This window comes from Bacillus rossius, chromosome 5, assembly GCF_032445375.1.
Source record: "Bacillus rossius redtenbacheri isolate Brsri chromosome 5, Brsri_v3, whole genome shotgun sequence".
NCBI lineage: Eukaryota > Metazoa > Arthropoda > Insecta > Phasmatodea > Bacillidae > Bacillus > Bacillus rossius.
The window spans coordinates 60,098,405-60,124,884 of record NC_086333.1 but is presented as its reverse complement, the minus strand read 5'-3'; the positions used below and the strand labels follow the sequence as shown (position 1 = coordinate 60,124,884).

Genomic DNA, 26,480 nt, shown 5'->3' with positions numbered 1-26,480 from the left:
ATCCGTTGCTTAAAAATAAGGGACTGGACATGTCCTATCGTGCACTAGGAATATGGTTAAGAGTACAGGTGCAGCATATTTAACCCCTACACTCTTATTTTTGCCTCTTGGAATACTGGCCCTAGAGACCTATATGTCATTGGCTGAACTTGAATACAATGATGAAACTATATTCTCATATTTTTAGTACCGCAACTATTGTGCAAGTAAAAGAAGAAAAAAAACTATTTTAATTGAAAAAAAAAAATTAATGTATTTGAAAACAATTCTGCTTTAATTTTAAGAAATTACATATATTTTTTTAGAGAGTTTTAATTCGATTAAATTAATTAAATTTTAGATTTAGATAAGACATGTATTTTTATAGCAGTGAGATTTTTTCACATTGTTCAGCAAAAGTAAATAAGTTTTACTTACTTTAAAAAAAGGTTGGCAACAATTTTCAAAATAAAAAAAAAATCTTTAGAGCGGCTGCAAATCATCTGTGTGTATGCGGCACGTGTGAAGGTTGCGTTTTTCGGTTCGTGAAAAATGTCGTGGTTATTCGGGTACAAAAGTAGTCAGCCCCCGCCAGGGATCCCACAGTTTCCGTTGCCACCTGGCGATGGAGGAGATGATAAAGACAAAAAGGGTAAAAGTGATATGGAAGCATACCGGTTCGACTCCTCTGCTCTGGAGAGAGCAGCCAGAGCAGCAAAAGAGCTAGAACAGTCAAGTGAGTAAATATTATTACCAGCTGACTACCGAAGCACGTTTATTTAATATTTTTTTTTGTCTAAACACTCCATTGCTAGTTATATATTTTGACAACTTTTCATACACTCCCAAAGAAGACTGTTACTTCAATGAGGTGTGATCAGTGGTGAGCTAATGCAGTTTTCTACTTCGAGAGATATATAGTTGTTTTTAATTGTAGTCAGATTATGAATATATTTATCTTTTAAACATGTGCTATAGTTGGTTATGTGGTAGCAAAATGCCATTATCCTTAACCATCAGGACCATTGGTCATCACCATTGTAATTAAGTTGAACAGTGTTGCATTTCTGTTGCAGTCATTAGTCACTTGTATGTTGGCATGGTTAATAGTGATTTTGGGTGGAAGAAGTGGAGAAAATTAATGTCTGTTTAATGCTCGAAAACTCTTAAAATGCATACATGTTTATAGTGTTTTACAAGACCCTACATGTGGTATCAGTGTGCGATCCACCCCAAATATGATCGACAAACAAATCTGTTGTTACAGTATCAGAGTGTTGCATCATATTTAGTAATTGTGAGCTTTACCATCTTCTATAAAGTTTAAGTTAATATTGGCTTAATTTCCCAAATGCTACAACACTATAATTACAGAACTTCTGAAGAAAACAAATAGCAACAAAGTTCCAAAATAGGCCTATGTGTTTTGGATGCTCCTAATATTTTTAAAGTATCTGCCTACCTGGTGTGAAATTGTGATGCATGTTGTTTGAAATATACTTTATTACAGTAAACTACTGAACATATTCACAGTATTTTTTTTGCACCAAAAGGAATACACTTCAAAATATGCAGGATGCCGACAATCAAGGGGCCTAGCATTTATTAAATATGTATTTAAACCCCTTATTCCTAACATGCAGTTTCACACTGCTGTGTCTAAACATTCATTCCAACATAATATCTACGAAACTAGCCAAGTTAAAAGTTAACATTGTTACCTACACACTTTCCAAAGATGAAATGGTATGGTCACCATGTAACAACTCATAGGTGTGCGCATCATGTCGGAAAGACTGCCATGCTCGTGTAGGAGACTACTTGTTCTGGTGCCACCCCAAGCTTAAAATAGTAATACGTCCAATAGGACTCCATAATATCCCTCAAAACAATATTTTTGAGTTACTGCCTTTTATTTCGAATCACTCGCTCTTAGGGAAGCAGAGTGATGCAGATTTGCAATTGCAAATGCTATGTCATAGAAAGTCAGAATTTTCCAAATCACTCTTGCAGGATAATCGCAGCATCCAAAAATGTGCTTTGCCTCCTGTTTTTTTTATAAGCTTATAGGAAAGTTAGTAAACTCCCCATTCGCTCTTACTTGCTATTTTTATAAGGTTTGACCCATTTGCCAATTTTATTTTATTTTCCTGCCATGAATATTATTTTGAGGGATTTACCTGGAAATTTACTACAATAGCTCTCTTGCATTAAAAACTGTATCACCAAATATAATATTTTTCACACTTTATTTCGGAAATAATGGACACTTGCATGACGTTGTGCCGCTGTTTGAGACAAAAGATATTCATTAAGCGCTGTAATGATACATAGAAATGAAATTCGCTGAAACAATAGAGATGGCAATACGATGAGCCTACCAACATGGAGTGTGAAATGGAGCGTTAAGAACGTGGTGGTGGCTTGCAGGGCATGCGAAGGAGGCGTTCGAGGTGGTGAAGATGCAGGAGGCGACCAAGCAGCAGGAGTTCCAGACGCAGATGAAGCAGCTGGAGGTGCAGCTGGAGCAGACCAAGATCGAGCAGAAGCACGTGGACGCGGAGGAGCGCCGCAAGACGCTGCAGGAGGAGACCAAGCAGGGCCAGCTCCGCGCCCAGTACCAGGACCAGCTGGCTCGCAAGAGGTCAGGCCCTATCGGCACCGTCGCTTTGGTTAGGGGTGTTCCGGTTCAGAGCCTTGTCTGTAGCAAGGTTACGACTCGCTACCCGAGTTATTATACTTATTATACTTATAACACAAACAGGGTGTCTACTGACCCTGAAAACCTGGAAAAATCAGGGAATATTGTAATCAGGGAAAAATCAGGGAATTTTTTCAAAAATCAGGGAATTTTTGTTTGGTAGGTTGTAGTTGGTAATACTTTTTTGTTTATTGATCAGTAGACCAACTGAAACACCCCACTTTGAGTAGTGTTTACGTGTTTAAAACACTTTTCTTAAAGTATATCAAATAATTATTAAATAGGCACATAATCACAACCGTGCTCTCCCACCAAAGGGATGTCCGAAAAATTTTTTTTTAAAAAAGCTTAAAGAAAAATTTATAGGGCAAATCAGGTTAGCAGAATTAAAGTATCAAAATTTTATTTTAACTGCAAAATCAAATGTATATTGAGTAAAGCTACATTAAGCATACAATGACAATGAAATAGCTTTACGATAATATTTATTAACACAAAAAAACAACTGTATAAAATACAGTTAATTTATGAGTGTGCACGCTTACTAAAATGCTACAAATGGACATGTAAAATTTAACATGTAAGGGCCAATAAAACTGAAGTAGCATTGATATGCGTGAAACATAAATGCTACGTGAAATCAATTACTAAAATAAAAAAACTTAAATTCTTTGTATTTACGCCGTGGGTTTTCAGTCCAATTGCAAAAGATACATCCATTTTGTTACAAGTCACAATTGTGGCCAGCTAAGATGACGATTGTTTCTTTCACATACATAAACACTTGATAAATATCCCATCTGAAATTGTGGGTAGTGGGATGTAAATTCTGTTTATGATTATTAACTTTTTAGAAAGCTTTTCCTGATTTAATTTAAATGAAATTAAAATTGAGTTTGAAATTTATTATTCTTACAACGTGAATTTACATTTTTGCTGAGCTGCTGAAGCGGTGCGACCTCTCGGCCTGGCACACTAACGACATCTGACGAGACTAAGCACAATACAAAAAAAACTGTACAAACTGGGGACTGCCCTGAAAAAGCTGCCTTCCTATTGGCTTCAAATAATGTTCTTACAACTACTATCCTGTGATTCTTCAGAGAGCTCTCTCAAGGTCCTGAATAATGTCTGTCTCTCTCTAACGCAGGATGCGATAAACTATTGTCTATCATTTCAGTGCCACGGCGACAAGCACAGAAACTACTGTCTCACATTCTTGAAATGTTCCAAATGCACCTGAAATACACATTTAAAATTATACTTATAACACAAACATTTTAATGAAAACATAATAATGAAAAGCATACTTACATAAATAGTAACCAAGCCAGCAAAGTGAAAATCAGTAAAAATATAGTTTACAGGCTTTTATAAATAAAATAATCAAATATCAAATTTAATTACAAGTATATTCCAAACGATAAAATTAAATACAAAACTAGGTCACAGTCACCTTGAACTTACATAACCAGCTGAGTATTCATTACGTGAAGAACATCATGGAATTAAAGTACTCTGCAAATTTGAGGAGGGAAGGGGTCTTGCAATGTTACAATTTGGCACGTTAATACTATAATTCATAATTTTCTTTCTTCTCACAGCAATTCTAAAGTTCCACTAAAAGGTCTAAAGTGCTCTTAAAAAAATTTTAAAAAACTTTTTGTCCTTGAGTGACATTTGCAGTTTTACAATTACTTGCAAATAAATACTTCAATTGAGTGTGAATAACTGCTTTTACAAAAAACTGAAGTTACGATAGTGCAGACTGACGGTGGGTAAAATGGAAGAAGAAAACGCTGGGGGCTGTAAATCTTTAATGGAGGCTCCATCCTGACACACGCAAACCAAAAGCTGACCAAATCTTCTTGTCGATGTACACTCCCACATTTTTGTTACAATCTCGGACTCAATTCACGCAACTGCAACAGTCCGTAGGCCCAAGACGAGTGCACCTGCTCATGGCACACAGTTGAGGTGTTCCGATGTCACTCCCTCACTACCCCTCCTCTAGCAGCACTCACTCAGTGGAACTACTAAGCTATGTATGTGTGTGTGTATGTATGTATGTATGTGTATACACACACACATATATATGCATATAATGTCTTTAAAGTGAGTTCATTTCGTACCTAATTTTATGTAGCCATAATATCCACATTTATGTTTAAATAACAAACCTTTGAAAGCTAACAAAAAATATATATTTTAAAAGAAACCATTAATAGTAACCAGCTTCTAACAGTTTACAAACATTTCAAATTATAAATCTTGTAACTGACAAAAAACGTTGAAAAAAATAACTAAATTAAGGTGTAACAAAAACTTATATATTAAAAATTACATTAATGTTTTATATTAAAAATAAAAAATGAATTCATTTTCTTCAAAGCCATAATTAATTAAAATCCAGTGTGCACTGGTGACCGGGGAACAGTTGGGGAACTCGGAATTACTGGAACAGGGTACGAGCATCAGGGAAAATAGTGGAAAACTGGAATAATAAGGAAATTAGGAATTACAAAAACAGGGTGGCTATCATCAGGGAAAAAAACTAGAATATTCAGAGAATTTGGATGTACGTACTGAAAAAATCAGCGTGTAGTCAGGAAAATATGTTAAGTTAGGAAATTTTTAACTAAGTGGTTACACAAAGGCTCATCATGTTTTGCTAACCCATTAACTGTGTCGTGCATGTTGCATTTGAGTTCACTTTTTATTATGTTGGCATGTCAGGGTGTCTACAGGTCATGAAAGTTATGAAAAAGTAAGAAAACTGGAGAAGGTCACATGTATGTACCGAGATAAACATTTCTGGTGCTCGAAGTCGCAAAACTTTTAATTTACAGCAGCCCTTTGCTAATGTGCATTTTGTTTTTGACACCTCGTTTAATTTTATAGTTGCTTTTAAATACGAACAGCAGTTTGAGACGGCCCACTTAAATCAAGTGGATATTATCTCTGAAAAGTTTTTTTGCTTTCTAAAAAAAGGCATGTTTCTGTAAATCATAATTTATTTTATATTATGTTTAATTTTGTTAATAGTATATATTGACATCGTCCCGGGCTGCGTCCTTCTGAGCCCGATGTGCCACCACCTCTCCCCTTACACGCTGCGAGCCCCCCTCCTTCCAACACCACCCTCTACGACCGCCCGCCGAAGTGTGTGTGTGTGTGTGCGTGCGTGTGCGTGCGTGTGTCGGCCCGCGCCCGCCAATGTGACGCTCCCGAGAGTTGCTGAGCGAGGACGAACGGTCAGTGAGTCGCGAGCACTGCGAGAGGAAGGAGCTTCATGCACCTGTTGTCGTTCTCTGAGGTTTTGAGTGCTACAGGGGGAAACAGGCCTCGCCACACACGGGCTATGTCACGGCCCTGAGAACAGAGTAGCCGAGTCCACATGCCCATTATACATGTGGTGACGCCCTAGGATTCGACGAACACTGCAACCCCCATTGCGGTAGCAATATAAAGTGATCCTGTGATGTAAAAAAATTCTGGGTAGGCTGCATTTTGGACTACAGCAGCCAGGGGTTTGGTTCACGAATTTCCATCGCGCTGAATGGGAATTTTATGTATAAAATATATAAAATAATTAACAAAATTGATGTTGCTTAATTTTTTTATGTGAATTTGATGAACATCTGGCTTTACACAGGGACTGGAAGTAACGTGCTACTAGTAACAACGTTATTTGTAACAGTTACTTTTTATGGTAACGATCGTGGTAACACAATATATTAAGTTTTCTGTAACTGTAACTGAATTACATTTTTCTGCCTTAAAAAACGATAATTGTCGTTACTTCTTGCGTTACATTTAAAATGTATTTCTTATTGAACGAACAACGATTTGTTGATTTTTTCAATCCCAGAACGAAAATCCAGACAAGCATATTACTTGCGATGGTATTGCTTGTTTTGTTATTTAATATTTGCGACATGCTGGTTTACTGCTGTGCTGTTCAATTAATTAACCTACCTGTGCACATGCGCAAAAGCAATGCCAGAATCTAATGAAGCGAGAAGCCGAGAAAGCAGTCCAGAATTTTCGTTGCCGTGGCCTTCATATTCTAATTTTTTCGAAGTTCGGTCCAGTGATTGTGAAGTGCTTGTTGTGTGGTGCTGCGAACAATTTTGTAGTGTGAACTAATTACTCAATGTAATTTAAGACCTATTTAAATTTTTTCAGTTTAAATAAACATATATCTTTACTAAACACAATATGTTTTATTAGCTTTTAATTATAACAATATTACATATCACATTTTTCACAAAGTAACTGTTAAAGTAACTTACAGTTACTTTTCTCAGAACTGTAACTGTAACTGGGTTATTTTCAGTAGTGTAACTTGTAGTTGTAACAGGGTTACATTTCCAATGGAGTATTTGTAACTGTAACTGAGTTACTTTTTAAAAGTAACTTTCCGGTCCCTGGCTTTACAATTGAGCTGTCATGTCAGAAAAATTACGACACCAAACCGCGACATACTCGGCCCATCGTTTACAATCACTGGCTCAACTGACTCTATATCAACATCAGAATCACCAGAGAGCATATACGTCCATTACCAAACTATTATCTAGGTGTTGAAAACAAAATTTCAAATAAAACTTTTTGTTTTTTTATTCAGGGTTGGTAAGGTTTGATCTAAATTACCGAAATAGGAGATAAACCTTTATTATAACAGTGGTTTTGTGATTTTAAAATTAATTAAAAAACTGACTGTGCAAAATTTATTTTTTAAGAGTCTACATTACTCTTCTTGATGGTTGATAATTGGTATAAATAATAAGTTATTTCTTATGATGTAAACAGTCAACCGTTTACAGGTTGATTTCATTATCTCATGTTTATTGTAAATTAATTATTATATTTAAATATGTATTTGTATTATAAGTTGTACCAGCAATCACACTAATATGGATAGCTAAGGCCAGCCAGTATGTTTAGTCTTTGGAAATCGCAGCAGTTTAATAATTTATTGTCTTCATTTAATTATTCTTTGGACGCCTATTGCTTTTTCTGCAAGCTTTACATGAGTTAAACACAGGTTTAATTACCGTACATTGGATTTTACTACAACTGCTGAGTATTTCTTCCTGCTAGTTGCGAGCTCGCTGGTTGCTACAACAATTCCTGGGAAGTTGAGGTTGAAAAAGGAGGAATAGAGAGGGATTCTAGGACGCCATGTTCGAGAGAAGACGTTTCCCTTGCGATGTGTTGCCAAAAACCTGGTGCCCGCAAAGGAAACAAGAAGATCGAGTCCGCTACGATAGTTAGATACTACAGTATAAACGGAGTATTCAGATAGGAGAATTCTGAGTTCATCTACCTCAGAATACAGGGTATACGCCTTCACACGACATACGAGGCGTTTCGCGAGTGCTTCCAGCATCGCGACTTCTACATCTGATTCCTGCCATCTCGTGGTGAGAATTTTCCTTGTACCACGTTTTTTCAGGACCATTTTGATGTCGCCGATCCAGTCAATGAGTCGTAGCCTACGGCAGTCGTAGTGGATTAGAACTCTATTGCAGCGTCCCTTTCTACAAGTTCCTGCGACCATACACCGATCTACCCAGCAGTCCTGAATGGCCGAAGAACCTGCCCTACCACAACTTGAGCTAGTCGGTACCGGTAGTTGCAAACCTTGATAATTCAGTAATGACGGTGTGGTATCGAAACTGGACCCAAATCTATTCATGTCTGGCTATCTGTATTTGGTAGGTTATTTAAAAGCTGGTACAACTTTAGGATAATCTATTCAGATCAATAATTTTCAGTTTAAGGGTTGTACATATCTATGTGTTGAAATTATATCAATTATAGTATTACAATACAATTAATACCATTTGATATTGTTTTAATTATTAAACGTTATCAGTTTTGTTATTAATCGTACACGAGTACAGCCAACCACCATACTTTGCCAGCCATTTAACATACATTATCTTTAACATACACTACACCGTACTATCATCTGTAATTACTCAAAGTTAAGTAACTGTGACGTGTTAACTGTGTCAAACGCAGTTGTAATAGTCATAGACAGAGACACACGTTCGCGCCACAATGAAACTAGACAATCAATAATTACATTCTGTAATCTGTATTTTGATACTGGTAAGTCCCTAATTTCAGATTTTTTTTTCTTCATACATTTCATCTGGCCATATAAGTTTAGTTACTTCCCAGAGGAAATGAGACTCCAACTGCATTAACTCCCAATACAGTATTTTAGCCTCATAAACTTCTTCACCTGTTGCTCTATCACATTCCGCTCCCGTTTATTGTGGTGACAAGAGAACAGTGCGCCCCCCCCCCCCCTTTTTTTTTTCTCTCTCCTTTTCTGTTTGCCAAGTTCTCTGCAATGTGCACTGAAGTTACCTTACTAGAGACCTGAAAAATTTGTGATTGCGATATTTTCAAAAAATAATGCTATTCTGATTCTTATTTGCTAAAACACAAAATTTTAAAATTTTTAAAAATCTTTTACACAAATACCTACAACATTACTCTCATTTTATGAATGATACGTTTTCATGACTTTCTCGGCAAAAATATCTTAGAACAAGATTCATCTTTGAAAAACAAATGCCTTGAATTTAACTCGTTGCAAATTTAATGATGAATATAAATAAATTCTCTGCTAATTTTTTTTGTATCTGCTGCTTGCCATTTTAAAAGAAGATATGTAAATCATTTGTACCGACGAATGTGGTACCAGAAAACTTCTCGTAAATATAGCCAGCTTTGAGTATGTTTTGTTTTGATGACTAAATTTAACATTGACAGTAATAATTTTTTACCTTAAGTATTAATTGCAGTTAATGTTCGATATATCAGTTCTGTGAAGTTATTTACGAGCAATAGGTTTTGATATATTTTTTGACTTGCCAATTCTTCGACCAGTTTTTAGTTGCAAATTTTGTAAAGAATAAAAATTACCTCCTTTTCAGTCTTTATATATTACAGCTGTATTGTAAGAGGTCGTTAATATTTAAAATAACCAGTAGTTTACCCTGAACTGAGACCTGGCGAAGTTATGTTTTTAGTGTCGGTAAGTATTGACCAAAGTTAATACCTACTTACATATCATAATAAACCAAGGACACAGTTTGAAGTCAAATGCTACCAACCTTCTTACTAATGCTTACAAATTGAATCGGGAAAAAATTCTGAGGGAACCTTTGATTGTAAGTATGTCGCTATTCATCCTTACAAATTTATATACAGGTAAAAATAAACCAATAAACTAAGAAAACGGCTTGAAGTAAAATAATATATATCTAATAACAAATATTTACAGTGCAATCAGCAATATACTACTGACAAAATAATATGAAATTATTATAATTGTGACAATGTTTTCAAAGTTAACACAACAAAGAATGTAGTAGATATATTTTATTTACATTTAATTGTTTGATATTTTCTTTGTTTACATTGAAGCATGCATTATCATAATCTCTAGCATTATCATAATCTAAGCATTCTTGGATTCCAAGCTTTAAATTAAAGTAATTTGTTTTAATAATTTTGAAAGGTATGTGTGTGTTTATTAAATATATCAAAAATCCCTAACACGTTTTTGCTCATACCCAAACTCAAAAATTCCATTGGTCACACCTACCTACTAAATTTTAGAAGATCCAGTTAAGGGTTGGAAAGTTATTGTCAGACAAGGTCACGTACAAAAATACATACGTGCAGATGCTGATCGCTCTAGTTACGGAGACCTTGCCTTGACGGTTGAAAATCTTGGGTACTAATGAACTTTTATTGTATTTCCACTTGTGTCACCGGAGAGTTGTTTACTGAGGGAAGTTCTCTGGCCGGTCCCACAGGTACGAGGACCAATTGCTGCAGCAACAGAAGATCAACGACGAGAACCTGAGGCGGCAGGAGGAGTCGGTGGCCAAGCAGGAGGCGCTGCGCAAGGCGACGATAGAGTACGAGCTGGAGATGCGCAACAAGGCGGACATGAAGAAGATCGAGGCGGAGATGAAGGCCAAGGCGAAGGTGGACCGCGAGAACCAGGACCTGACCCTGGAGCAGATACGCGTCAAGGCAGCGGAGAACCGCGTCACGGTTCTGGAGTCCATCAAGTGAGTTCATCTCTACGGTATTGTGAATTTGCGTGAGCGTCATCGTGATTATAAACTCGGTGGTGCTGGGAGGATATTTTTAGGGTTATTCTACATTGATTCTGCCAGCTAAGCCTGTTATAAAAGTACATTAGTGACTTTTGTATTTAGAAATTTAAATCTAAATATTTTTGCAGGCACCTCAAAAGTCCAAACACATATCAACAAGTATTGTGTCTTAATCATACTATACATGTGGGTAGTGTAATGGGTGATCTATTAGGAGTTAATTGCCAAACTCTTGATTTATGCCATTTTATTTTTCAGCACAAATCCCGGATACAGATTAGTCAACACTTATATGTCAAATATTTGTAGGCATGGTAGACGTTGTCCACAAAAATTTGGTGCTGTGCAGCCTCACTCATGCTATGCTTCAAAATTCACTATTCACCCTTTCAGATTTGTAAAGAACTGGAGAAGATATTAGTGTCACCAGCTAAACCTAATTTGTGGTCCTGTGCATACTGTAACTACTCCATGGTTACGCCTTTGGTCTTTACTAAACAACTAGTCTTTTTAGATTATTTCAGGGAATGTCAGGGAACTGGCTCGGTGCTTGAATCAAAGTTATATGCATTTAGAAAAAAAGAAAGCACTTATCTCTACCTGGCAGGTGAAAATAACCTGACAATTTTATATGAAATATGATTGGCACCATGTCCATGATGTAAATTGTTTGCTTTATATATTGAAAATACTCTTACTATTACCTATGTCCGAAGTGCAATTTATATGTATAAAACCAACAAAACTAATTTTACTTTTTTAAATGAAAATTTTAATAACTATTTCAAAAAAATATTATTTTAGTCTAATAACACAGTTTAAGAATAATGTGTTAAAAAGATTCATAAAGTAAAACCTGCTACTAGCGAAGAAACCTGAATCTAAATAGAGTGGAACCCAATCAAAAACCTTGCTGCCCTGAACAGTTGCAATCTCGTGGCATGATGCCCTGCACCTGCGAGGTGGCATTCGGGCAGTGAACGTCGAGTGTCGTCGAGGCTGGGGGGCGAGAGCTGCAGCAGCGAGTGTTGTGAGCGCGGGGCGCGGTGTGGCGCAGGACGGCCGGCTCGGTGCTGGGCTCGGGGGCCAAGGCCCTGCTGGAGGACTGGGACAAGGTGCTGGCCGCGGCGGGGGGCCTGTCGCTGCTGGCCCTCGGGGTGTACTCTGCCAAGGGTGTCACCGGGGTCACCGCCAGATACGTGGAGGCAAGGCTCGGTGAGCTACCCCTCCCTGCCCTCAAACTGCTCATGTATGGACAACATTTTGTGGTCTTTAATTTTGTAAATTCTTGTTATGTGTGAAAATAGTGTACCTACTACAGTAAAATCACTGTTTACGACCCTTACACTTCCTGAGAATAAGGTCGATTTAGAGGGGGGGGGGAGGGTCATAATGAACATTTTTGGACTGTGAGACCCACTTCGACCCCCATACATCAAAATATGCCATTTTTCAACCAAATCTGTGTTCATTCACCTTTGGCACGAAACTGACAAGTTTTCAAAATTAAATATTAATTTCTTTTGATAGACTTTTCTGAAAATAAAAAACATTTTGGACACTTACTATTCTTATGTGTTGCAACTGTATCTTTTAACGAGCACACTTAAGTCCATTTGAACCTGATTTTATAACGAAAGTGTTAATTTATTAGATGTGGGCTGTAATGATACTATGTACGTCAGAGAGGTAGAAGTATAAGCACAGTGACATCGCTATGTTATCGTTGACGCTAAGCGGGCAAGACATTACAAATGGAAGAGGGGAATACAGGGGAAGACGGAAAGCAGCTAACTGTGCAGTGTGAGCCGTATTTGAGTAAAGGGGGTGAACCTTTTTTTTGTGCTGTGAAACAACTTTTTTTTGCAACCCATGGGAAAAGATAATTGCCGACATCCAGACTGTAGCTGTGTATATCTTCTTGGAAAAAAAAAGTGGCATATCTGAATAAAAGTCATTTATTATGTTTATGGCAGTATGTTTTGTACCAGATCTGTACAAGTTTCTTCAGCCACTATTTGAACTAAATCACCAGGCAGGCACAGTGTTATGCGCTGATTTCCAGACAGGTATGAAGCCCTATCTGTTAGCTGACAGTTCTGGTATATTTTAACTCTCGGGTCATTCCGTATGTAATCAACACACTAAAATAAAATAATTTACTTGACCACCTCAGAATTTGATGAAATTTAGTATGAAGTTTGTCCTCATAGAGGTTAAAAAAAATGCCAATATTTGTTTTTAAATATCTCAAACGGTTTCAAAATTATGTCTATATAAAGTTTCCCAAAATCCGCCAAACAAACATCACTGACATAGCTTTTCTCCTAATTGAGCTAGAGAGATGGGAGTGGTGTCATTTTCCTCAGTTTTAAATGCTCTTTCTTTTGATGTACAACACAACATACTTTGTTATAAAAAGGGTTTTTTGAGAAATCAAATTTATAATTTTAATTTATATTTTCTCAAAAAGTACATTTTTGAAAATGTGTAAAAAAATTCCTATAAATAGTTTATACTTTTGGTAAATGTTTTTCAAAATTTCATAGTGAGAGGCTAATGGGTTCATATTTAAATAATAATTTTAAAAAAGTGCGTTTAATGAAACTTAGCCTACCTACTACAGATTTCTTTACTATATTACATTAATCATGAACTTAAAATTGAATTTATAACACATCTTAGGTAAAAGTTATATAGAACTTCATGATTTGTGTCTGTCTGTCAATTGGTTTCCACTCCTCTCCTGGCTCACCGCAAGAGGGTTAGGTCACCAATGTACACATGGAAATTTGAGGAGGCTATTTTGCTTCTTGTTGCATTGTAGTTGCATTTTTATGCTGTATTGTGTATCAACTTGAATATCTGTGTTATTGACATTCTTTTTGTTGTAATTTCAGTTTTATTGCAATATACCATCATCAAATATAAACCCTTGTAATAAGAAATATGCCAAAGGAATATTTAATATTATCTATTAACTATAATAATTAATTTTGTTGTATTATTATATAAACAATGACCCTTTGATATAATTTTTTTTTTTTGGAAATTTTAGTAAAAGAACCTCAAATTTGTTGGTCAGGTATTTGTGGACACACTGTTCTTTGAGATTGTAACAAGTCTCTCGTGAGCAGAGTGTTGCAGGTGAGGGTTGTGTTTCGAGTGTGCTTGGGTGTGCCGTAGGGAAGCCATCCCTAGTCAGAGAGACGTCGAGGTTCTCGCTCCTGGAGACCCTGAAGCACCCCGTGCAGGCGGTGAAGAGGCTTCGGCTGAGGCACCAGGACGCTCTGTCGGGAGTCATCCTCGCGCCCAAGCTGGAGGAGAGGCTGAGGTGTGGTACCTCGATAACCATTCATACTGAGGGGCCAGTTGTTCACATTTAGTATCAGTCTCAGGGGGTCGACAGGTCACGACAAATTCGGCAAACAAACGGTAGAATTGCTGCAAGTCGCAAACTTTAATTTCCATCGGCCTTTTGCTTGCTCAATTGCATTTTTTATTTTGACGCCTTGCTCCAGTTTATGGTCGCACGTTAAATACAATTGGTTACTATCCGCCTAAATCATCATGTGGAAATTATTTCTGAAAAGGTTTTAGCGCTCTATTGTAACATATAAATCATTACATAGCCACAAATAGGAGCGTTGTTTTGTACTTGGTGTAGTTTTACTTATTAAACATACATAAAAAATTTACCTTGTGAAATGAAAAGGTTGATAAAAAAAAAGGTGCTGAAAAAGTCTAAACATTCAATACTTAGGTGACCTTCACATCCTGTGCAAGTTAGCAAGGAAGACAAGCATTCACCTAGCTTAAATTTATGCCTTTTTTTAGTGTTATTTTTATTGTACCATTCTATCTGTGTTAATAATATATTGTACTTAATTTTATTTAATGTTTAGATATTTTTTAGAAAAATTTCAGGGACATGCAAAATTATTTATCAAGGTTTGAGTGCAAAATTAACAATAATGTTTGTTTTAATTATAAACATTTATTTATATATATAATTGTAATATGCCTACCAACAGTTAGAAACATTAAAATTAGGTACAAAAGGACAATTCACATAATACACAAACACAAATTAATCAAACAGGAACAATAACTACACAAGACACCAAAACAAATACACTACAATATATATGTATATATTTTAATTTGGTAACTATTTTACACTTATTCTTTCCAAAAGTACATGGTACATATAATTCAAATCTATTTATTGCTATTTTGTTATAATTTTCCAACAACTTTCTTCTGTTAATAGTTCTAAACTTATATTATTTATTTATATATGTACACAAATGTTATAATATTTATTTTGAATTGTTGTCTTATATATTGTCTTATATATATATATATATAAGACAATATATAAGACAACAATTCAAAATAAATATTATAACATTTGTGTACATATATAAATAAATAATATAAGTTTAGAACTATTAACAGAAGAAAGTTGTTGGAAAATTATAACAAAATAGCAATAAATAGATTTGAATTATATGTACCATGTACTTTTGGAAAGAATAAGTGTAAAATAGTTACCAAATTAAAAAGAAAATTCCAAAATTTGTGAGTTACCGTACTTAATTTCATAACTATTGAGTATCAGAAGTAAAAGGATATTGTGTTGAAAAAGAGTATGAAGGATCCAGTAACAAAACTATATCGTCCCACACATTAATACAGGGAAATGGTAGTTTCACTTTGCAAAAAATCCAGTAGTCAATATTATTATCATTCCTTGTAGTCTTCTTTGAAAAGGTAACAGTAAGTTTTTCTTTACCACATATACTGTTGAAATTATAAGCACAAAAAAAAAGCAAAAAAAAAAAGTGCTAGGAAACGAAAATAAAGCCGACTGCTGGATTTTATGCAACAAGAGGCTGTTTTTTGGACACAGTATGCCTGGTTAATCTAGTAAAGATTATCATTTCGTGGTATGTTTACGACCTGCCTGCCTTTCAATAATCTGTGTGCTGATTTCTTTTTGAGTGATTGGAGCACCATTATTTTGACACACTCTAGGAGACATCTGACCAATTGTAAACATTAAGCTATTGGGTGAGCGAATTCCGCAAGGTTTAAGTTAGAGTAAAATGGCATATTACAAAATCAGCATTTTACAGTTCCATGAGTTTTTGCAGAAGGGTGGTGTATATCTAGCTTGCTAGTCAAATATACCACAAAATGGGATATTCTCTGTGGATAAGTTTACTTAGCAGGAAAAGAAACCCTCTTGTAAATCAAAAGATAGTGTCTATATTTCAGCTGAGAAAGCTTTATGTGAAGTATAAAATAATGGAAGCTTATAAACTTAGTTAATGAGTAATATCCTGATTTGGCATCAAAGAAATATACCTCAAAAATTAGTTATATTATAGTAAGTAATACATATTTTGGAAAATAAAAAAAATTTGGAAACTTGTAATTTTAATGTTAAGGATTTAAGAACTGAAGTTGATAGAATTCAAAAGTTCACTTCTTTTTTGCACATCAACTTTGTTTGGCTTTTAGTAAGAACCATACAGTGTACATATACTACCGTATTTGCTCACGTAAAGGCCCCGCCCGCGTATATGCCCCACTCCTTGTTTTGTAAACATTTTTGAGAAAAAATTTAAAAACATGTTTTTCTGGGTTTATCTGAGGGCAGGGCAGCTTGGCATGCATCAAACAGCAAGCCATGTATTGTGAGCGGCGGGAGGTGATTTTGTAAGCGGCAGTGATACAGAGACTGGTATTATAGTTTGTCCGCTCTCAGTAGGACTGTCGTGAGGCGTGACAGACGTACGCAGTTAGTCGTATCTCAAACGACATAAAGATAAAGAAAGCTGGACTCGCGCGCTTGTGTTGATGTGCAGTGTTGTCGGAGAAGAGGGGAAGTGGGTCTGGTTGGCTGGCTAGCTGGCAGGAGTGAGGTTAAGCCACACCTCTGCCTCTCTCCCCCCCCTGCGGATTCGCTGCCTCTCCCTCCCTCCTGCCGCGTCGCTGCCTCCACCACCCTCCCTCATTAGAACAAAGACGCACGACTTGCCAGTCGTTCCGCCAGCTGTTTCATTTAATCAAAATTTAATTTGCGTTTAAATAAGTTGTGGCGGTATTTCATTTTGCTTTTATTAAATGTTAGTTTTTCATACCTGAAAAAAAGAAAAATCTATTTTTTCCTCCAAATTCGCATATAGGCCCCCTCCCCCTTTTTGGAGTCAAAAATTTGGAAATCTTTTACACCTTTTTTTTAATTTTTAAATATATTTTGCATGTTACATACTTTAATATTGTAAAAAAAAAAAGGAGTGAAAAAAAAAAGGGGGGGGGGGGGGAAGAATGTGCTCTACATGACCATAATCGTACACAAAGCAAGTGAAGAAAATGAAAATGATCTGTGCTTGTTTCAGGGATGTAGCGATTGCCACTAAGAACACCAAGCGCAACAAAGGCATGTACCGCAACATTCTGATGCATGGACCGCCAGGCACGGGGAAAACCATGTTCGCCAAAGTTAGTGAGAAATATTACTGTCATTTAAAATATTGAATATGTGGGTGAATGAAACAAACTTTTAATTCATGTGTTACCCACATCCATGTTTTATGTGTCTGGCTAAGAAAAAATGTTATTGCTACTTGCTGGTCAATAGAAAGTTTGTGATCATTAAGAGCCAAGATTTTATGCTGTTGTAAATAAGCAAATTTTGTCATTAAAAATAGTAGATTTCATCTTTATCGACATTAAAAATTTAAATAATTATAATACGTACATGTCAAACACAATTACGTACATTGATAAAATATGTCAACAATTCGTGGCAAGATGCTTCAAATATGTACTTTAAACAGTACTACTACACATATTGATGAGAGTAAGTTAAAAGTCTGCAACTAAAACATTGAATAATCAGAAGCAGTATGCAATGTTAAAAGCCGAAAATTGTTACATATACATGTACATTTTGTTGTGATGTTTGTCTATGGGTCTTTACCCATGTCTCTATAGTATCCGTTATAAACTGCTTTTATTGACTGTACTTTGAAAAAATTGTAGATAGAAACTTAGTTATGGTTTTTACTTATTACATAACATTTTAGGTTTTTAAATAAAAACCTAAACTAAAGATTATGAAATGAGTTGTATATTTTAATAGCTATAATGAGGTAGGTAAGGTGGATTTTGTTGCATTTCGGTGTTATGCTGTGTTATTGACTTCTATTTCTGTTTTGTTATGGTTTTATCGCTATTCACCATATAATCTTGCCTCTAGTGATCATAAGCATGTGGGTTTAACAGTTCTTGATACAATGTGCTAGTATTGCTGCACCGTCGTTCTATGGCATAGACAGTGGCAAGACTGCATTGGAACACAATTACTTGTATATTCATAATCCTCTAATTAATTTTCAAGTAACATAGTTAAGTGAAAATCTAGTGACATGTCAAATGTAAATCTTGCCATTATTCTTTCTGGTAGCACATTGTGCCACTCTTCCGGGCATACAAACATATACTTATACAAACATACACACATGTGTGTGTGTATGTGTATACACACACATATACATACATAAAATACAGAAATACCAATGTTTTTTTTAATAAAGTATAAATTTCAAAGATACAGACATATTTAAAAAATAAAAACAAAGATTTTCGAAAGGGCGTAAGTACAAAATTCAAAATATCATCAAAATATTCCAAGTGATGCAAAATTATACTTTCATAAAGCGAATAAGTGCAACCATTTTTCGTTTAGAGGTAAAGTTTCTGAGATTTAAAACTTTTTAGTTATTATAAGCATAGTTATTTGTTAGGCGCCTAAGGTGCCTATGGAAAAGTTATGAATATTACAAACACTTTAATCTAATAAATAAGGCGTGTTCCACTTATGAAGTTGTATTTCAAATGTTACCCAATTGTTACACTTCCATTTTCTATTTTATACACTTCTCTATGGAGTAGGCTAATATTTTGTTTTTCATGATATGGCAGTCTCTAAGGAATACAGATCTCTTTAGTGTTACTGAGTCAGTGATGAATGTAACTATATATATAGGAATGTGTGTGTATATGTATTCATAAACATGTATAATAAATAATTTTAACTTATTATAATATAAATTAAAAAAATAATGTGGCATAAATGATTACTGTTGATTACTTTTCAATGCTAAGTGCTGCTTTAAACCTGTAGGCTGACGGAGGGCTGTGTTCCAGAAACTTGCCCTCCACTCCGGCATGGACTTTGCGATCATGACGGGGGGAGACGTGGCGCCGATGGGGAGGGAAGGGGTGACGGCGATACACAAGGTGTTTGATTGGGCGGACACCACCCGCAAGGGCCTGCTGCTGTTTGTGGACGAGGCAGATGCCTTCCTGAGGAAGCGCAGCTCGGAGACCATCAGTGAGGACCTGCGGGCCACACTCAACGCGTTCCTCTACCGCACCGGAGAGCAATCTCAGAAGTGAGTCCGAGTCTGGGGCAGTCTTATTGGCTCCTGCTTTTCCAGTTGTTCCAACACGTTTCCTTCAGACGCGTTCAGTTCTGGTTTAAAGTGAAGTTCACAGTACGTAGTGGAGTTGGAATCAGAATCAAGAATAATATGCTATCTTCTGGCTAATTTATTTACTTTGGAAAGTTTTTAACAAAATTTTTCAATTTCATGAATCAACAGTTAAAGTACACTAACTTGCTTTTGATTCCTAATATAGCTTTGGTTGAAGAGTAGTATTATCTGTGTTAGCTTTACAGCTCTGTACTATACCATAGTACTTTGTTGCCACCCACGCTAAAACCAACTAGCACAATTTATTATCACACTTTTGTTATTGGTAACTAAGCAAGTTTTTTTAGATTGTGATGTATTTTTGTAAATATAAATCTTATATAGTTGTATATAGTAGGTAGTTTATTTCAACATATCGTAGATTCGCCCTTCACTATGTATTTGTCCATTTCGATTAACCCCTGTAAAGGTGTCATCACCCCAGCCTTGTTGCAGTGCATCTTGGGTGCATTTTCAGGTGGAGTGGTATTTTGTGTGAATGAGGTATAAGTTGAGAAAGGTCATATTAGTGTGCCTTTTTTAAGGTTTAATTTGTGTTTCTTGGCCAACTATTTTTAGAAGAAGAGCTTGTATTAAACCCGCCCCTAAGAGCGTGTTGCTGTTGTGCGCCGCAGGTTCATGCTGGTGTTGGCGTCGAACACCCCGGAGCAGTTTGACTGGGCGGTGAACGACCGACTGGACGAGATGGTGGAGTTCTCACTGCCCAGCCTGGACGAGCGGGAGAGGCTGGTGCGCCTGTACTTTGACAAGTTTGTGCTGCAGCCGGCCACCGAGGGCAAGAGGTATGCCCGTCGCTCCCGTTAAACATGGGGGCACAGTGGTCGAGCGGGCAGATCCCACTGGGTTTGATTCTTGGCGGGGTCAACCTGGATTTTTCGCGCGTGGAAAACTTGGAAACTTTGGAGTGGGCCTGTGGATTTTCCCGTGTGCTCTCTTCTTTCTTTCACCAATTAATTCAATAGCTGCTTTATTCACATTACTTTGTCCTGTATGTTCTGTAATTAACTCAATGTCGACACTTAAAAACTCTCATTCATTTGTTCAATTGTTCATCTGCCCTGAATAGTTGGCCTGTGGTTGAATGAACGTTTCTCAAAGCTCTGATAAGTTGCATCTTTCTGAACACTTTGCACCCTTTTTATCCCGTGGTAAAATTAACATTTATGTGGTCTTGCAAACTTTTATTCGTGTGATAATCCTTTTGAACTGTGGAATGGTTAAGCTAGGTTCACAATTAAGAAAAAAATTAGTGAGTGCATAACAGGCTGTACGCACGACTGTGCGAAATCGGTTAACAATTGAAATCTTACTGTAACTACCAAATGATTATTCTGTAACATCTGGCCAGCAGTTTGTGGATACAGTTATCCAACATATAAATTTATTTGGGTATATACAATTTTTAGTTAAGAATTCTAATACAAAACATTTTAAAATTTGTTTTTGTATTTATTATTGCTAGTTATTTTTTCTAAGTAATTACATTAATTTATTTTTAAAGTTAGAATTACTTGATCATTGCAATATCTCTACAATTTTGTGCCACAATATGATTGATAAATATTATATAAACAGTTCTCAATTGTCACCAAAATTGCACCTACTATTCTCTCATTGGTTGTTGCACAATGCATCCACAACAGAAATAAATATATTCATTTACTTCCTGTGTGCACAACCTCTCTTCCATACATACAACCGTCCTATGCGCTTTTGTGAATCATTTGGTTTAAAAAGATGATAGTCAAAACTAGTGTACACAATTTACAGTTACTGTTATTTTTTCCATATTGAACTGAAACACTGGTAAACTTGGTAAAGTACCATACAATACCGTACAGTGAATTATTCTTAACTCGTCTGGACTCTGTATGCTAAGTTATTTCCTCGTATCTTGTTCGTCGTGTGAAATTGTTTTTAGTTTGCTGAAATACTATTATGTTGATCAAATCTTTTCTGCTTTAGTTTTTTTGTTCAGAGTGGAAAATTTCTTCATCACATTTTAGTAAGGAGTAGTAAGTAAGTAGTAAGACACTGATAGACTGGCAAGACACTGATAAGTGACTTAATTTTGGATCAGAGAAAGAACACTTCTCGCAGAGAGATGCAATTACTCAACTGTTGAAGTTTCTCATTTCAACTGTAAATTCCAGCTAAGAATTTTCTCAAGGTACTTAGAAAATCTGACTTGTTATCAGGGAAAATGTATTAGAAGGTTAAGTAAGATCTTAGGTTTTAATTGATTAAGTGCTGAAATCATTGTGTTGTCCACATTATCTGTTTAGTATCATCATTGGGTTTCGTATGTTTGTCACTGTTTTGGCCAAGGTATTTTTTTGTCATTATTTATTGTTCTTGTTGTAACTGTCTCACAGTTGTCAGACCATTGTGTCCGCTTGTGCAGTTATATTTTTCTAATTCCTTCCGCTGTATTTTCTGTGCTGTCGTATGGTTTTTACATTTTGACGTCTGCTGATTTTGCCTCGTTTTCTGTGTGTTTACATATTCACTATTTTTTGGGTCTGTTGTTTTGAGGTTTCTAATGACGTACAGTGTAACCAGCAATCGTGTACATATGTCCAAAAAAAACCATTTTAAATAAAAATTGTTAAACTTTTTGTGCAGTTAATTTTCTTAAGTGGCGATTTCTTGAGAGGGTTTTAATTTAATAGAAGTAATTACTTTTTAGTGAACTGTTACTGATTGTGAAAATCTGGTACGTAGGTGTTTTATAATACTGTTTTATTTGCTTCATAACGAATAACTCCTTCCATGTGATGAGGTTCGACTGCACGGTGGGCGCGTGTGTGTCGCAGGAGGCTGAAGCTGGCCCAGTTCGACTACAGTGCGTTGTGCTCGGACATCGCGCGGCTGACGGATGGCATGTCCGGCCGCGAGATAGCCAAGCTGGGCGTGGCGTGGCAGGCGGCCGCCTACGCCTCCGAGGACGGGGTCCTCACCGAGAAGATGGTCATGGACCGGGTCGCGGATGCCGTCGTGCAGCACAGGCAGAAGGTCCGGCTCCCCTAATAATTTGCTATTTAACGTAAAATTTCAAATGGTTTTGTTGTATCCCGTTATTTTTTTTGTTTCCGACAAATACAAGAAGTGGGACTCGTTCAAAAAAAAATTAAATTTAAATTCGTCTAAACATGTATGAAGCCAAGAAGTTTTATTGAGAAATTTCGGATTTATGTTCTGCAATATAGTAGATACATCTTTTTACATGTAAAACATAATCTGTGATTATGATTAAACAGATTATAAAATTGTATTTTTAAGCATACAATAAGTTGGATAAAAAAAAAAACAATTTTCGAACGTATAATTTTCCGGTTTAAAAAAATGCATTACCAGAGTTTTTATTTTACTGCATCCTACACCACTGTTATGATCCTATACATAGGTTTTTTTTTATTTCATTGTATTTAGCATTTTTTTTACTCCTGTGAAGTGTGGGGAAAAAAATATTCTCACTGTATGTTTGAATTTGATTAGATAAATATTCAATATTCGTGAATAATATCATATTCAGTTCAAAAGTTTATTATAACAAAAAAAAAACACGATTCGCTGAAACCTTATTAGGTTATTAGGAAACTAGGATACTCTTAGTCATATTGAGGAATTTTGCTTGTGTATATTTTCGTGCAGAACATTTATTCCAACCTAACAATCTCTTTGATCCTCCAATATAAAGCTGGGTATGGTCCTGTGTTTTCGAGAAGTAAAGCACGAAGTCATTTATACATTGTTTGTGAGCGTGACCTGTGGAGTTGTCGGTAGCAGCTGACGGGGCTTTTGCGGCAGGTGGAGTGGCAGAGCGAGCAGGAGAGGCGGGAGTCCAAGTCCCTGGCCCACTTGTCGGGGAAGGACGCAGACGTGCAGTATGTGCCGCCGAAGGCGACTGGCTCTCAGGACTCCAGCCCCAGCAAACATACGTCCTCCAGCGAGAGGTAGCCGATCGCCTATCCAGGTACAGCCTGCTGCACGTTTCCTCTGTGAGTTGCCGAGGTTAGCTTAGTGCAACCAGTGGCTGGTCTCTCACCCAAGCAGTGCGGTTCCCATTTGGCAGAATCAAACCAGTGAGCTTTCTGAGAGTGCTCCCTTTTCTCCCGCCCGTTCATTCCGTCAATGCTCCCATTCACATCTCATCGTCTGTAGTGATCTCAATGCCCTAATTTATTAAGTCATTTCTTCATTCATTCAAGCAGTCATTCAGTCGATCATTCATCAATCATTCATCATTCACCAAGAATTATAAGGTTGATTTAGGCTGGGTCATTAATTAAAAAAAAAATTGCCAATGACTTGTCATACCAATGTTGTAGCTCTACAACTGTGGTATGGTTACTAACATTTCAGAAAGATAACGCTGATAGTATAGTGACCTCATTTCTATTTGGTAGGAATGTGGGAGTACCCGATATTTTTGGGTATGTTTCGAATCCACTATTACCCGAACCCGGAATCGTTGTACGTGCATGGATTCGAACAGTATTATGAATACTGTATTCACAAAAGTTATAAATTAATTTAATACGGCTCAAAAATACTAGCAGTGAAAAATAACATTAGGCTACTATTATTACGTAAGTATTTATAACATGAAGTATCAAAGAAAGATTGTAAATTAAATAATTAACACAGTGACATTAAAAGAATATCGAGATTTCAAGAGCTTAAACTATAATTGCGAATTTCGTCGTATAGCAAACTAACTAAAAACAATTACATACCTACAAGAAAAAAATGTCTTGGCTATTTATTGGAGAAAAAATGGTTTCGTTTGCTGAAGCTGAAACGTTTATAAAACTGAGATTTCCCTGTGGCGTGCAGTGAGTTGGAGAATCGAATACGTATGTCTTGGTTTTCATATTTTAAAGTGTTTATTATTAATTAAGTTTACATAATTATAAACATTTAAATCTCAGTGTAATAAATAATTGCCAGTAGTTACAGTTAGAAAAAAGAGAACTCAAATTATTTTTAAATTAATCAATTATATTTAATTATTCTGTGCTTAATATTCGGAATCGGATTCATATCTCAAATATTGCTAGGGATTCGAATCGGATTCAAACCCAACTGAAAATCAAGGATTCGCACATCCCTACTATTTGGTAATTAAAAGTTTTTTTTTCTGTTACGAGCAGTCCAGCACCAAATTCAAACTTGGTTTGCTAGAAGTTATTAAATGTTGGACTTACATTTATGTGCAGTGGTGGTTCTAGACTTTGCAGGGCCCTGGGCTATTTACTTTTGTGGGACTAATATTTTGAAGGGCCCGACAGGAGAATATTGTCCTAAGAGTTTACCTCTTCGAAATAACTTTTAAGCCAACCAATTTTGACGGTGGTTTTGCTTATTAATCTTAAATTTTGATATTCTTTCGTGACAATTTACCTTCGGATTGATTTTATAAAAATGCTAATGATCAAATTCTGATGAAATCACATTATATGAGATCATGAAAATTCATTTGAAATCGGAAAGTATTGAGCAGCACTTTAAATTGCATGTTAGTAACATTTTAATTCTTCCTTTTTTTCCATTAATGATTTTTTGTTAACAGAAAACTATAAAAACCAGGTAAATAAAAATTAAGTGTCTCCGCGGAGCCACAGGCAGCTTCCCGGCTTCCCCCGCCCTGGAGCCAGATCTGGCTATGTATATTCAGATAGGCCTTATGCATGCAGTTGCTTTAAGTATTTAAAAATGTTCAGTAATTTGTGGTTAATGTCCCATTGATTTCTTTTGCAGGAGCCAAGTAAGACTTGCAGCTAGAATTAATTGTTACGTAGATCGTGAAGAACCATGATGATGACGGTGCCGGAGTTTTGCCATGCACATAACCCGGCCATCTTGTCGCCGAAGCCACCAGCTCCGACGCCGAAGAATTAGGTTAATGCGTGACTGCAAGTCCAGGCCTTGTGTTGTCTGCTGTGGTCACGCTTGTTACCCACGTGTATTTCCCTGGGCATTTGTTTTTATTAACACTCCAGATGATTCTTGATTACCCTCTTTTATCGCATAATCGTCGCACCTATATTTTAAGGCGAAATATTTGGATAAAAAAGATCTCTCACGTAAACATTGCATAATGTGTTTGGCCCTGCTATTAGATCCTGAGTGCTTTGTGTGGGTATTTTTTCCATTTAAAACCATGTATTTTAAAGTAGAAATCTAATATTTATTCGTACATTACCACTTACATAGTATTTAATTAATGGAAATACGAAGATATCTGATGTGTAAATTTTCTTTTAAAGACGTTTTTAAACATTATCTGTTCGTTTACGTTGCCGCCGTGTACCGCTTACAAAAATGTAGCAAGCGCTTGTTGGCATAATTTATGTTTGGTTATGTTGCTTCCCGTATAGAGCATGCACACGTAGTCGAATATCGATATCTCGCCGATTGTATGCAACGTGCGCTCTCTGTCGAGTGCCGAGTTAACTACACGTGATGGCCTGCACTCTTTCATGGTGTGTACTACGACGATAGTTAGGCGTTCGTTCAGGCTCGCATTCGGGTCACAGATTTTGTTTTTCTATTTAAAGTTGAAGAAAGGTTTTTGTTGAATGACTTATCAATTTAAATTGTTTGGCGTGCTCTTTTATACTTCACTTTTTAAATAAACGTACTTTCCATGAACGGTTTTTGTTTTTTATGAATAACTTTACCTAACAAAAATTTTTTTTCCTCGTATAAACGTCGCACCCCTACTTTTCAAACTTGATTTTAGATTAAAATGTGCGACGATTATGCGATAAAACGTGGTATAATTGTAATGTCCTCACTGAATAACGTTCTCTTCATCACATTGACCAAAGGGATCTTGTTTTGTTGGAATTTCAAAACATTCTTTTATAATAAAATAGATAATTTTGTTGAGTGGAGTTCTGATATTATCTGAACCACATTTAAATGTCAACCACTGAGTCGCTACGCAGATTTTCTAAGCAGTTAAACCTTATTTGTTATTTGTACATAGTGTTCCTGTTTTAGACTTGATGAAAAATTATAAACATGGGGAAAAAAAATAAATTCAGGCTAAGTATCTATTGT

The 26,480-nt window shown here is 36.2% G+C and overlaps 1 protein-coding gene across 1 annotated transcript; it reads left to right on the top strand.

Annotated features, from left to right (window-relative positions):
- Nucleotides 1-444: 444 nt before the first annotated feature.
- On the top strand, nt 445-26,480 carry LOC134531864 (ATPase family AAA domain-containing protein 3). Its single transcript, XM_063367864.1, has 11 exons — nt 445-715; nt 2,410-2,623; nt 10,528-10,788; nt 11,894-12,051; nt 14,023-14,170; nt 17,247-17,349; nt 19,060-19,307; nt 20,024-20,191; nt 22,226-22,424; nt 23,220-23,385; nt 25,173-26,480. Exons 1-10 carry the CDS (start codon nt 532-534, stop codon nt 23,367-23,369), a joined length of 1,833 nt encoding a protein of 610 aa, XP_063223934.1. The 5' UTR covers nt 445-531; the 3' UTR covers nt 23,370-23,385; nt 25,173-26,480.